Raw genomic sequence first — 12118 nt, 5'->3', positions numbered from 1 at the left:
AGAACATACTTCTATGGGGAGGACAACTCAATTCTAATTAAATTCTAATTAAAATTAAAGGCATGGGGGCGCCTGGGTGGCACAGTCATTAAGCGTCTGCCTTCGGCTCAGGGCGTGATCCCAGCGTTAGGGGATCGAGCCCCACGTCAGGCTCCTCCGCTGAGAGCCTGCTTCTTCCTCTCCCACTCCCCCTGCTTGTGTTCCCTCTCTCGCTGGCTGTCTCTGTCAAATAAATAAATAAAAAATCTTAAAAAAAAAATAAAATTAAAGGCATGTATCTCAGATGCAGATAAAAAGACGTCACGATGAATGCACAGAAAAAAAAATCAATAACAAGGGAATAATTTTACTCCCTTGAGGCAAGCCACCTATAGATTCAAAATGGGAATTAAAGGCATTGAGAATCCTAGGGATGGCGTTGCTCCAGGGGAATGCTGAGATCTGGCGATGGATTAGGGGGTTTACTTTTGAAAAAGAAATTTCACTTTAAACCCTACGGTACACATAATGTAGGGACTGAGATACAAGGGGGGACGGTTCAGAACTGACACACTGCTCCACCTAGTGGACACTCCAGAGTTTTCCCTTCCGCTCTCAGCTGCGACTGGGGGTTTGGGAGTGGGTTAGCCATTACTTCAGAATGCTTTGCTGAGGAGAAAGAACACTAAAATCAACAATTCATAACCAAATGTAAAATGTCAATAACCTTGTTATCAGAGCTTGAAATAGCACTTAAAATCCGATGGTACGACTCTAAGAATAAAATATATGTAATTTTATAATTCTCTAGGAAAATCTCCGAAGAGATTTTTTTCTTAAACATACAGGCATTTACATAGTCATCTACGTGCAGAAACTCAGGAACAATGATGCAAGTTTCTTACAAAAGCCTCTGTATATTGGAAGAAAAAACAAATCCGGAAGGATCCAAAGCATATTTCTGCCCCTCCCCCTGCTTTTGTTAGGATGGATCAATTCCTTAGCTTCTTTTATTATCTCTGCCAATAGCAAAGGCAAATGCCTAATACGTCGTTATGTATCATACAGAATCATGTGAGGAAAATATAAAATAGGATTTTGCATAGAACTCATTTCAACAATGCAAATAAGGTCCTCGTACTCTTGCTTCTGTTCCCGGGGGTTTCGGCTGGTGCCCACGGCTTGGGCCCACGACAGAGACGCGGGGGACATTGTGCTCCACTCAAAAGTCCTTCCATTTACGGAAACTCCTAAGCCCATGCAGAAATTCCACGTGCTTTCTGTTATTTCCTTCTAAGGTTTTAACACGATGCCGAGCGTTCAAATCAAATACAGATATTGCCAAAGAATAGGGCACTCTGTGAGGTGAGGTGGAAGAGGGTTTATTATCTGGTCGCAGGACAGGAACTTGAGGAGCAATGCGAATACAGAGGTCTACTGAGCACACCTTTTCCTTCTTGCCCTTCAGATATAATGATACAGTGACCAAGATATCAAAGTAAAGCATGGGTAGTTTACTTTTTTTAAAATCCACTTACATTAGTCTCATCATTGTTCTGATCCCAGAAAGTGAATCATGCCATGATTCAAAAGAGCTGTCCCTCACATAAACCTATGAGCACACATTTAAAAAATGATTTATTGTACATCTTTGCATTTCTTAAGGCATGAACAATGGCGTACAGATGGAACAGGGTTTGAGAAGTATCACATCTTTTTTGACAAGGTCAGCACAAGTACACCACATCAAACAGACACACTCGAAGTCTGAGCTGACCAACTGAGGTGGCCCAGGAGCTTCTATGACGCGGGGATGGTGCTTCCAGACAAAGGACCAAACGCGTGGTTTATATGTCATGTTGCTTTAACTCTCTGGATCGGCTTTAAGCACCAGTTACAGTTTGTTTTCTTTGCAAACACTTCAGACTTTGGATTTTACGTTCTGCTCCTTTTATTCTGCTTTTCAAGGAGGGCGTGGATGTTTTTTTAAGGGATATGGTTGCAGCAAAACAGAAAGGATCCAAAAGTGGTTAGGGGCCTTGTCTAATGCACTTCTGAAAGTCCATTATAAAGATGAATAGAAAAGCAAACGGTCGGTTTTCAGTCGACCCAGAAACCACACGGAGCTCTAGGAAACATAATTGTGCATAGTTATTTATTCATTCAGAGCGTGATATGTTGGCTAGCTCTACATTCCCAGTTTACCAAAGAACAGGGCTGTCTACTTTGCTAAACCCAGGGTCCTTTCGCAGCTCCCAGTAGGTATCATTAGAAACCCAGGCTTCTCTTTGATTGGCATCAATAACTTTTCTGTAGAAATATAAAAATCAACATTAGGCACAAATCACGTCAAGGTGGCCTGGTCATTGGACCCTCTCCCGTACATAGGATGTGTATGCATGAGGGGTACTTTGTAAGCCAGTGTCCTCTCTGCTTATTGATGATTTGAATTTTTAAAATATTTTTTTAATATTTTGTTTGTTTGTCAGAGAGAGAGAGAGAGAGAGAGAGAGAACACGCACACAAGCAGGGGGAGAGGCAGAGGGAGAGGGAGAGGGAGAAGCAGGCTCCCTGCTGAGCAAGGAGCCCGATGTGGGACTCGATCCCAGGATCCTGCGATCATGACCTGTGCCGAAGGCAGACCCTTAACTGACGGAGCCTTTGAGGCATCCCTGACTTGCCTATTTTTGACCAAAAAGAAACTCCTTTTTGTTTGTGTTGTTTGTTTAAAATAGGAGTAGATGAGGTCATGGGGAGAGGGACAGAAGGCACAAATAAATCACTCCTAGGCAAGGCTAGAAGTGAACTGCCCCGCAAAAGAGCAGGTATAGGGGTGCCTGGGTGGTGCAGTTGGTTAAGTGCCAACTCTTGGTTTCAGCTCAGGCTATGATCTCAGGGTTGTGAGATGGAGCCCTGCATTGGGCTCTGTGCTCAATGCGGAGTCTGCTCTGGATTCTTCTCTTTCTCTCCCTCTCCCCCTCCTCTCTCTCTCTTTCTCACAAGTAAATAAATCTTAAAAAAAAAAAAAAAAGTACGTGTAAGCGCTGTACTAAGAGCTTCAGGCCCCAGACCCACAAGGCTAGTTTCTGCTTCACCCGCAAGGAGAAGTACGCAACAACAGTAGCCCCAGGAGCCCCTGCGTGGTCCCCGCCCCGAGTGCACTTCCGACATCTAAAGGGGCAAGGCTGCGTTCCTCCCCAGGGCAGACACGAGATGGCAACTCTAAAGGATATGAGGTTATTCTGAGCTGATATGTCCTGGCTCGGGAGGGTAACAGATGGATTTGGAAAATGCAGCTTCATCTGTGTGATGTATATATAATCCTACAAATAATCCTGTAATAATCGCCCATGATGATACCACAGAAGGACCAAATCCGAATGACAGGAGCCCCGTATGACGGAAATAAAATTAAATACTAATGAAACCAGGATGACCTTGTGGGCAGTGGGGTCCCACTGTAGCCTTGAGTTGCGGGGGTGGAAACAAGTTTCCAACGTTTTAAATGGGGTAGCTGAAGGACAAAGAGCATTCTGGGCGAGGCCCTTACCCTTTTTGCTGCCCACGGAAAGAAACGAGCTGTGGAGGAGAACTGATTTGTTCACATGTGCAAAATCTGGTTCAATATGTTCACTACCAAAACCAAAGTTACCCAAATCGGTTTAATTTTGAGTTCCCTGGACACTAAACTATCCCTCATTTTCTTTTTTCGCCTGGAGTTTCTCATGGCTGGTGGCAATCATTTGCAAAATGTGAACTTGTTATGGGAATGAACGGACTTACTTAAAAAATTTTGGTATATGTTCAAGGTTGTTCTCTTCCATGTAGCGCCTTCGAGATCTCTGGAGTTCTTCCACTCTTTGTTTCTCTGCTGCCGCAGCTTCTAAATTTCCTTCTTCCAAATATCTAAGCAGAACACAGTTATCCCTCTAATAGATCATCCTCTTTGCTGGGAAAAAAATAATCTCGTCTTGTATAAAATTACCTTCTAGTTGCTGAGAATATAACATGGTGAGCGGATAATGTCCCCTCGCTACCACCCCAGGCCACACTACCTCTGTCTGCCTGCCCACCAATGAACATACTTGCTGGGTATGTCAACTGAATTACTGCGTACAGCAGTGTAAAGCTAGGGGTGGAAAGGGAGTAGTTTGGCCTTGAAGACTCTTCTGTGCTCTCTTGGGTTCTATAACCTGAGATTTTCGGGATGATGGGAGAGCCCAGGCTTGGGACAATATGAAGAACCGGGTTATGCTCCTTTTCCATATTATCTGAAAAAAACTTAGTAAAGGCCAGAGAAGGGAGGATGGTAGCCGGCTGTGTTCCACCTACTTTTAGAACAGACTGAGAGGGAAGGAGTTTCCCTTTTTATCGGAGAAAGTAAAACTGGTGAAAAAAAGAGAATCTAACATTAGGGGAAATTACAAAAGTACACAAAAAGGAAATGAATTGTAAATGAAATTCAGGAAGGGAATATTTGAATAGAACTGAGAAAGAAAAGGCAGACCCACTGGTGATTTGCAAAACCTGTATTTAACTTTCAAAATGAGAGAAAAGAAAGGGATTCAGTATGATACACATGGGAAGTTGGTTGAATTGGAATGTTGGACAGTGAGCCCTCATGTTCTGGGGGCAGGGGGAGTGTAAGAGGACTGAATAGTAGGACATTCAATACTGGAGCATTTTGGTAGAAAACACATAAAGCCACAAATACTCCGGAAACAGAAAATGATCTCAGGTGGAATTTGTGTGGCATTTAGACTTTTTGGAAAAAGTAAAAATAACTGTCAGAATGGACAACATGCGTACAGAACTATATAAAAATAATAAGAAGATGTGGTCCATATATACAATGGAATATTACTCAGCCATCAAAAAGAACGATTACACAACATTTGCAGCAACATGGACAGGACTGGAGGAGATAATGCTAAGCAAAATAAGTCAAGCAGAGAAAGACAATTATCATATGGTTTCACTAATTTATGGAACATAAGAAGTAGGAAGATCGGTAGGAGAAGAAAGGGAAGAAGGAAGGGGGGTAAACAGAAGGGGGAATTAACCATGAGAGACTATGGACTCTGGGAAACAAACTGAGGGTTTCAGAGGGGAGGGGGGTGGGGGAATGGGATAGGCCGGTGATGGGTATTAAGGAGGGCATGTATTGCATGGAGCACTGGGTGTTATATGCAAGTAATGAATCATGGAACTTTACATCAAAAACTGGGGATGTACTGTATGGTGACTAACATAACATAATAAAAAATTATTATTAAAAAAACAATAATAAAAAATAAGAACCAGAAGGTATTAAAGGGACTGCATTTTGAGTACATCTCACATCCTGTGGGATCAAAACCATGCCAGACAAACTCCAGACTTTGACTCGGAGCCTTTCTAGGTGCTCCTGTAACTTAATTTCTTATTCTTCAGGTTAAAAGACAATCCATGAGCCAGAGCAGAAGTAAAGAGGTGAAAACCCTGGAGGAGGTTTTAGTGGAGCCAGAGTTCACGAATTTGCACACCTCTGGTGAATTTGGGGCTGGGGGAGCAGGAACCTTTTGTTAAGAACTGTGTTATCTTCTGGGGCAGCTGGGTGGTGCAGTCGTTAAGCGTCTGCCTTCAGCTCAGGGCGTGATCCCGGCGTTCTGGGATCAAGCCCCACATGGGGCTCCTCCACTAGGAGCCTGCTTCTCCCTCTCCCACTCCCCCTGCTTGTGTTCCTTCTCTCGCTGGCTGTCTCTCTCTGTCTAATAAATAAATAAATAAATAAATCTTTAAAAAAAAGAACTGTGTTATCTTCTGTGGGAAATTTTGCTGAGCTAAGCATCTGTTACGATCCCGTGAACACCGTCTTAGCTAGGATCGAAATCTCAAATGGTGTGGAGTAAGGGAAGGAATGAATGATTCCATGAATAAAGGAGGGTGGTGAAAATAAGCCTCGATGGCGTCTGTAGCACCACACCACTATCCAGTGTCCGTTTCAAACATCATGGCCGAGCTCACCTCTGATCCGGCCTGAATCGGGCGTCTGTCGGTGGAAGGAGATCTTTCAGGACAGGATCTAACTCATTGAGCTCGATAGCAAACCTTGTGAAGCCATAATAGAGCTCATAGTTGGTTGGCATGGAACCTGAAAGGCCAATAAACCACCGTGAGTGGCAGACAGGTGAAGGAAGCCTGCAGAAGCTGCCTGAACCCAGGTGCTTAATTACTAGCCACAGGAATACTAAATGCGTAGTCATAAAAATCAGATTAAGGTTTTTCTTAAGCAAATTAAATCGGTTGTGTTTTGCTACATAGGAAACTTTGTGTTAGTTATCAGAGCTAGTAGGTTCATATATTTTGTGAAATTCAGCCTTTAAAATAAAACCTTGTGCACAGAGTACTCTTTACTGGGTAAACTATGCCATCATTTTCCCCTCAAATACTCAACTGGGTAACCAAATGCCAGGCTGATTAACTTTGAACATTAAGATTTCACCAAAAACACAATTTATTTCCTTTTAGAAAAAAGACGCAGATCTAAATGATTATTTATTGGCACTTTGTAACTAAACTCGAAGGCAGGATTTTTGTATGCTTTGCTCACGGATGTATTCCAAGCTCTTAAGAGTAAAGCTGATGCGTGGTCGCTACTCAAGGAATAGCTGCTGAATGAATGAACTCCCCACACTACCAGCAGGAAATTTAAATACTCCTTGAGGTCTCTCAGAAAACCGACAACTAATTTTAAAGTTAGGACTTAACTGACAAAATTGCAGTGAAAATAAATATCATGTGGACGCTTGTTCTATTTACCCTTGATATTCAATTACTGCTAGTGTATTACCAGAACTCTCTTGGTATCTTTTATTAAATGTCAACATATTGCAGCTTTTTGTTGCTCAAGTGAGAAGATCACTTATTCTGGTTAAGTTACTGACTTTGTGGATTATAGATGTCTGCAGGCTTTCCCTTGTTTTATTAGAACAGAGAAAATATAAGTAAGGATTTAAGTTTGTATAGTTCAATTGTCTAAACTCTTTAATAAACATACTAGCTTTTGCACGTGGGCATTACATTTAGAATAACTTTACATGAAGCCTCGTCTCTGACCACATGTCAGATTTGGCCTCAATTTTAAAATTCCTTATTATGAAAAGTTGGGATTTACCTCATTTGTATGTTAAGCATAAAATACAACTATGCTTACCTTAAGCATCTATGTTTTTAATCTCACTATGAAAGCATATGGTGAACTGCACGAGATGTGGCATTCCCTTCCTTCTGTTACTCAAGATGCCCTCCAGACGCAAGAGGCTCACTCCCATCTCACCTGGTCTCCAGATGCACTTTGCTGAAGGGGCCACACCGCAATACAGCCCTTCGTGCCACTTCCCAAAGAGCCGGTGCACCACCTTCCCCTCCTGATCCATTACGACCCCCTGGACCTCATTCACATTAGAATTCCAATAATTCACCTGGAAAAACCAAAGCCCAATTAAAACGTCCAGTCTCTTTAATAACACCAATCCCTATAATTTCCATACAGAAAACGTTCTTAACTTTGAAGTCACTCATTCAAACCACTTCCAGAAATCTATCTCAAAATGTTTTATATGAAAGGTTGGCTTTCCAAGTGTTAGTGGGCTTATCTTTAAAGAAAGGGGCCATCTCTACTTTATGCTAGGGCAAAGAGGGCTCATCTACTCTCCTAGTAACCTAATATTAATTTATTGGTTGGTAATTTCTTCCTTAGATGCCCCTGTCTCAAATTTTTCCTTTGTTCATGGATTTTAATGCATTTCAATGGGCAATGCTGTAGAAGTTGCTTGTGAAGTAATTTTTATAGTGTCTGTAAATGGCTAAATTTCATCAGGAAAGCCATGCTTCTCCCCAGGAGATGAGAAGTCTGTGGGCATTCACCCATCTGGATTCCATGGCCCTCTTCTAGATGAGGTCCTAGAATTCCCCTTCCCAACTGCTTTAAGCTTCTTCCACTGCCCACACTGTCCACTTCTTTGGATTTGTCCATCCAAAGGGCAAACCACCCACCACCAGGGTGTGAACTGCACCTGAGGGGCAGCCATGGGTGGCTGTTTGAGGCAGGTGTGGACAGAGCGTGGCCATGCAGCTGGACTGCCTTTGTATGTGAGGATGAGGCCCCCTGTGGAGCAGGAAAGAGGCTGCCACAGGTGGGGAGAGAGCAGGAAGGCCATGCGTCAAGACTGGCTCTCCTGCGCTGCCAGGTTCCCAGCTTGGAGTTCTAAAGTGTCCAACCTGGTCTCGTGGGCTTTGTTATAAAAGGTATATTTTTCAAGGTGAAAGAACAGAATGTGTTATGTGACAGACTATAGGTCTGACATACAAATTTTAAATATCTACACATTTGGAATGGGGCCTCCATTTGTACTTCTGCCCTGAGCTCTGCAAATATTAGGGGCAGGACTAAATCGAAGTTTCTCAGGGCCCACAGACTAAATGCACACATTGACTGTCATCACCCAACCGGGGAAAGTAATGATCCTGGCTTTTCAGTTCGGAGCCACCTGATGAGTCCACAAGCAAAAAAAGGAAAATGGGAGAAACATCTTGAGTAAAAATGAAGATCTTCTATTAAAACTAACATGACCTTCCAGGACGGCGTCAAAGGATTTCACTAAGAAGAGAACATACTGAGTTTTAAGACTCCAATATGTTACCTGTTTCTGCCATAGCAGAATGAGATCGGGAGTAGAACAGATTAAAAGGGGGTGATGGAGTTTCTGTACCACAACGAACTCGACAGGACACCTAACCATCAGGGCGAGACTGCACGTTCCACGTCAGACCAGAGCGACTGAGGGAACACGCTGTTGTGTAGGTATTCTAGCTCAGGAATCTTGTTAATCAAGGTGACGATTTTCTTGAACGGATTTGGGTCATCATAGCGGCAGAGCTGGATAAGCTTACGGTGACTGGAAGTTATCATCCACATGCACCCTCAGAAAATGACAAATGCATTATAATTAGCTCCCTAAAATCAGATCACTTGACTATGTTGCAATCAAGCAAGAATAGAAATAGAAACCAGAAGACTCATGTTTTCTGGAATTTTACTTAATGAATACCGACTGGCTGCTTAAAAAGAAAATTTTTTAGAAAGAAAAGTATTTCTTGTTTTGCCATGGTGCCTTTTTTGACCTCCACATGTTCTGATGTCTGAATGCCTTGAGTAACTCCACCAGTTGTTCTGCCTTCTTATCTAAAATGTCCTTAAGGATCAATGATATGGGACACACTCACTTGCTGTTGTTTAAGGTAACTTTTATTTCTCCTTTACGAAGCATTTTATATTATTTTTTTCTTTACTGTTGTAAGATATCATTTACCTTGACAAATGTGAGTTTGCAAATGCAAACACTGCTTTTGGTATTTCTAATGGTTACTTCTCCATAATGCTCTATCCACCTCCTCCCACTGAGAATGTTGTGTATGCACGTGGTGACTTTATTCCATACATAGCAATCTCCATACCTAGTGAAGAATACAATATTGATTAAGAACAATGAAGGTCACAAACATATAGTACTGTTTCTATGACTGAGAATATTTTTTGGCCAAAGCTTCCTTTTCCCTCATTTTCCTCTAATTTCTTTGTTGAAAGTTTCTATATAGTCAAGAACATTCATAATATGATTCACTCATTTAAGGAACATTTCAGTGCTTTCTATAGTCCAGGTGCTAAAGCCACCAAGTTGAATAGGACCTGTCTCTTGCTTTCTTGGGGCCAACAGTATGGTAAGCATAGATGGACATGGCAACAAATACTTATAATAAAATGTGATGAGGACGTGTCATGAGAACACAGAAGGAGTCCTTAGATCTGCCTGGAACGTGGGCTGAGTATCAAGAAAGACTTGCTGGACAAGGCTGGATTCAGTCTAAGCTTGGAGGATGGATAGGAGGGCACTACAGGCCGGGGAAAGGCACTGATAAAGCCATCAAGGCCAGAATAGCATGATGCATCTGGGGGCCTGCCAGTGGTGTGCCACACATGAGAGGGTGTGGTGAGTGGCGAGTCTGGAAAGGTGATGAGGCAGAGCAGGGAAGGCCTTCAACAACACACTGATGAGTTTGGACTCATGCTGCAGGTAATGGGCCATCGTGGAAGGATTTGAGGGAGGAGATAGGCATGATAGGATGTGCCTTTAAGAAAGATTACCCTGACCATGTTGCTGCAAATGTTGTGAAATTGTTCTTTATGGTGACTAACAAAACATAATAAAAAATTTTTATATAAAAAAATAGGTAAATAAATCTAAAATAAAAAAATAAATAAAATAAACCTTAGTCCATAAATAAAAAAAAAAAGAAAGAAAGATTACCCTGAGGACATTGTTTCGTACTCTGAATTAAGACCAAAGATGTGAATAATTCTTTGAGAAAAGACTAATGATCATAGATAGCATATGACTAATGCAAATTCTGGGTTACAGAAGGTTATAGAGTTTCTGCCAAGGAGTGAGATGACATAGATTCAGATCGCCTTTAAGTTTGCACATTATCTGTATTTTCAAATAAAATGTTATTTCATAATAAAACACTTGTAAATTTCTAAAAAAAAATATGAATTGGTATGATGCAGGCTCTCTATACACCTGGGAAAACTCTCTTTCTTCTCATGAGTTTGCAAATATTTAAAGTCTATTTTGTGGTCCTGGGAATTCTGCCCTCTGCTCACCTTCCTTCATATCCAATCCACCAGCAAATTCTGCCACTGAATAAACAAAAGGAAAACCAAACAATACCAACCAAATGAAGAAAGAAACAAAAACAATCAAGCCTTTGGTCTCAATGAAAACTTCAATTAATTCTAAAAATTTATAGGCTATATCCTCTAGAAAAATACCATGAAAGTATTCCATCACTCTTCTTCAATAAACTTTAATAAAAATAGTCCCTGGATCTAAGATAAATTCAAAAGTGAAAATACATATTGTATAGAAAAGAGTGCTAAAAAGGGAACCTTTGCTATAAAATGCAAACTAACAAGGTACCTGGGACAGGTAAGCTGGCTGTCACTGACTTGATGAATGGAGCATGCGAAGAAAGAGGCAGGGAGCTTTGATACATATGCTGAAGTGCTCATTTGCTTTTGCGGGGGTCCATTCTCAAAACTTTGGAGAAGTTAACAGAAGCTTTGGGCATACATGGAAATGGGTCATTGGCACCTTCTATAGTTTCAAAGACCCATTTCTGATTTAGAAAAGCAGGTAAGACACCAAAAGGAAAATGAAAGCAACCTACTTTGGAAGCATGACATTCAGTGTTCCAACAGGCAGGATTTCCATGGACTTCCCCCAGAACTTGTTTTTCCATCTGATGTCTAAACAGCATAGGCAGAGGAGAAGAAATACATATTTTATATCTAATCATTTAGTCTATAAAAATTAACATCTGTATTACACTGTACATTTCACAAAGAACTTTCACAATCAACAATTGATTCTATATTGTTGATTTAACATGTCATGTGCCTGGGGATGGCCCAAGGTGAAAAAATTAACTATGAACCAAAAAATATCTATTGTCTATGTTTCTCTAGAACACGTTTCATATTTTTTTCAACAAATAAAACTGGGAAAAGCTTGGAACAGTATCTGTGTATGTGAATTCACATACACATATATACACAGACTCTACTGTGCTTTAATGTCTAGATAAATGTTGTTGTAAGTTTTAACTAAATGGTGCAAATAGTTAACATATATGTAAAAAATAAGATGTATAGTAAAAATACTTGCAGTATGGCAATACCATTGATTTATATACACATCAACTTGAAAAGTTATATGATTTGGAAGAACAGGAAAAAACAAAATCTCTAAATACAGAAAGGTAAGCAAAATGTATGAGAAAGTGAAATTAACAAATGTGTTCCTACACTGGTTGTTAAATTATGGCCCGGGGCTCAGTGGTTTATCTCACATGATGGCTTTATATTTTACTTGGGGACACTCAGGTTTGCCTGTCAATTTGTAATAACCACTTGGTCCCATTTTGATGAACTAAAGGGAACTTAGTGCTGTCTCCACAAAATTTCTGACTCCTTATTAAGATCAAGAAATGATGTATTCTCATATTTTGCAATGAAATACAGTAACAGTGCTCTATC

General features: G+C 41.0%; 1 protein-coding gene across 12 annotated transcripts in view; it reads right to left on the bottom strand.

The window, feature by feature from the left end:
• Positions 1-1345: 1345 nt before the first annotated feature.
• OSBPL6 (oxysterol binding protein like 6) overlaps positions 1346-12118 on the bottom strand; it is a 198497-nt gene continuing 187724 nt past the window's right edge. For 11 of the 12 annotated variants that reach the window (XM_034654792.1, XM_034654790.1, XM_034654789.1 and 8 more), the window contains 6 exons: positions 11251-11329; positions 9333-9477; positions 7298-7442; positions 5986-6112; positions 3763-3885; positions 1346-2289 (listed from right to left, as the gene is read on the bottom strand). In XM_034654792.1, coding sequence (XP_034510683.1) covers positions 2181-2289; positions 3763-3885; positions 5986-6112; positions 7298-7442; positions 9333-9477; positions 11251-11329 — 728 coding nt within the window. In that variant the 3' untranslated portion in view covers positions 1346-2180. The remainder of the gene's footprint in view (positions 2290-3762; positions 3886-5985; positions 6113-7297; positions 7443-9332; positions 9478-11250; positions 11330-12118) is intronic. The other variant, XM_034654798.1, reaches the window with a different exon arrangement.

Source organism: Ailuropoda melanoleuca, chromosome 2 (assembly GCF_002007445.2).
Source record: "Ailuropoda melanoleuca isolate Jingjing chromosome 2, ASM200744v2, whole genome shotgun sequence".
In the NCBI taxonomy this organism is placed as follows: domain Eukaryota; kingdom Metazoa; phylum Chordata; class Mammalia; order Carnivora; family Ursidae; genus Ailuropoda; species Ailuropoda melanoleuca.
This window is presented reverse-complemented; position numbering and strand designations above follow the sequence as displayed.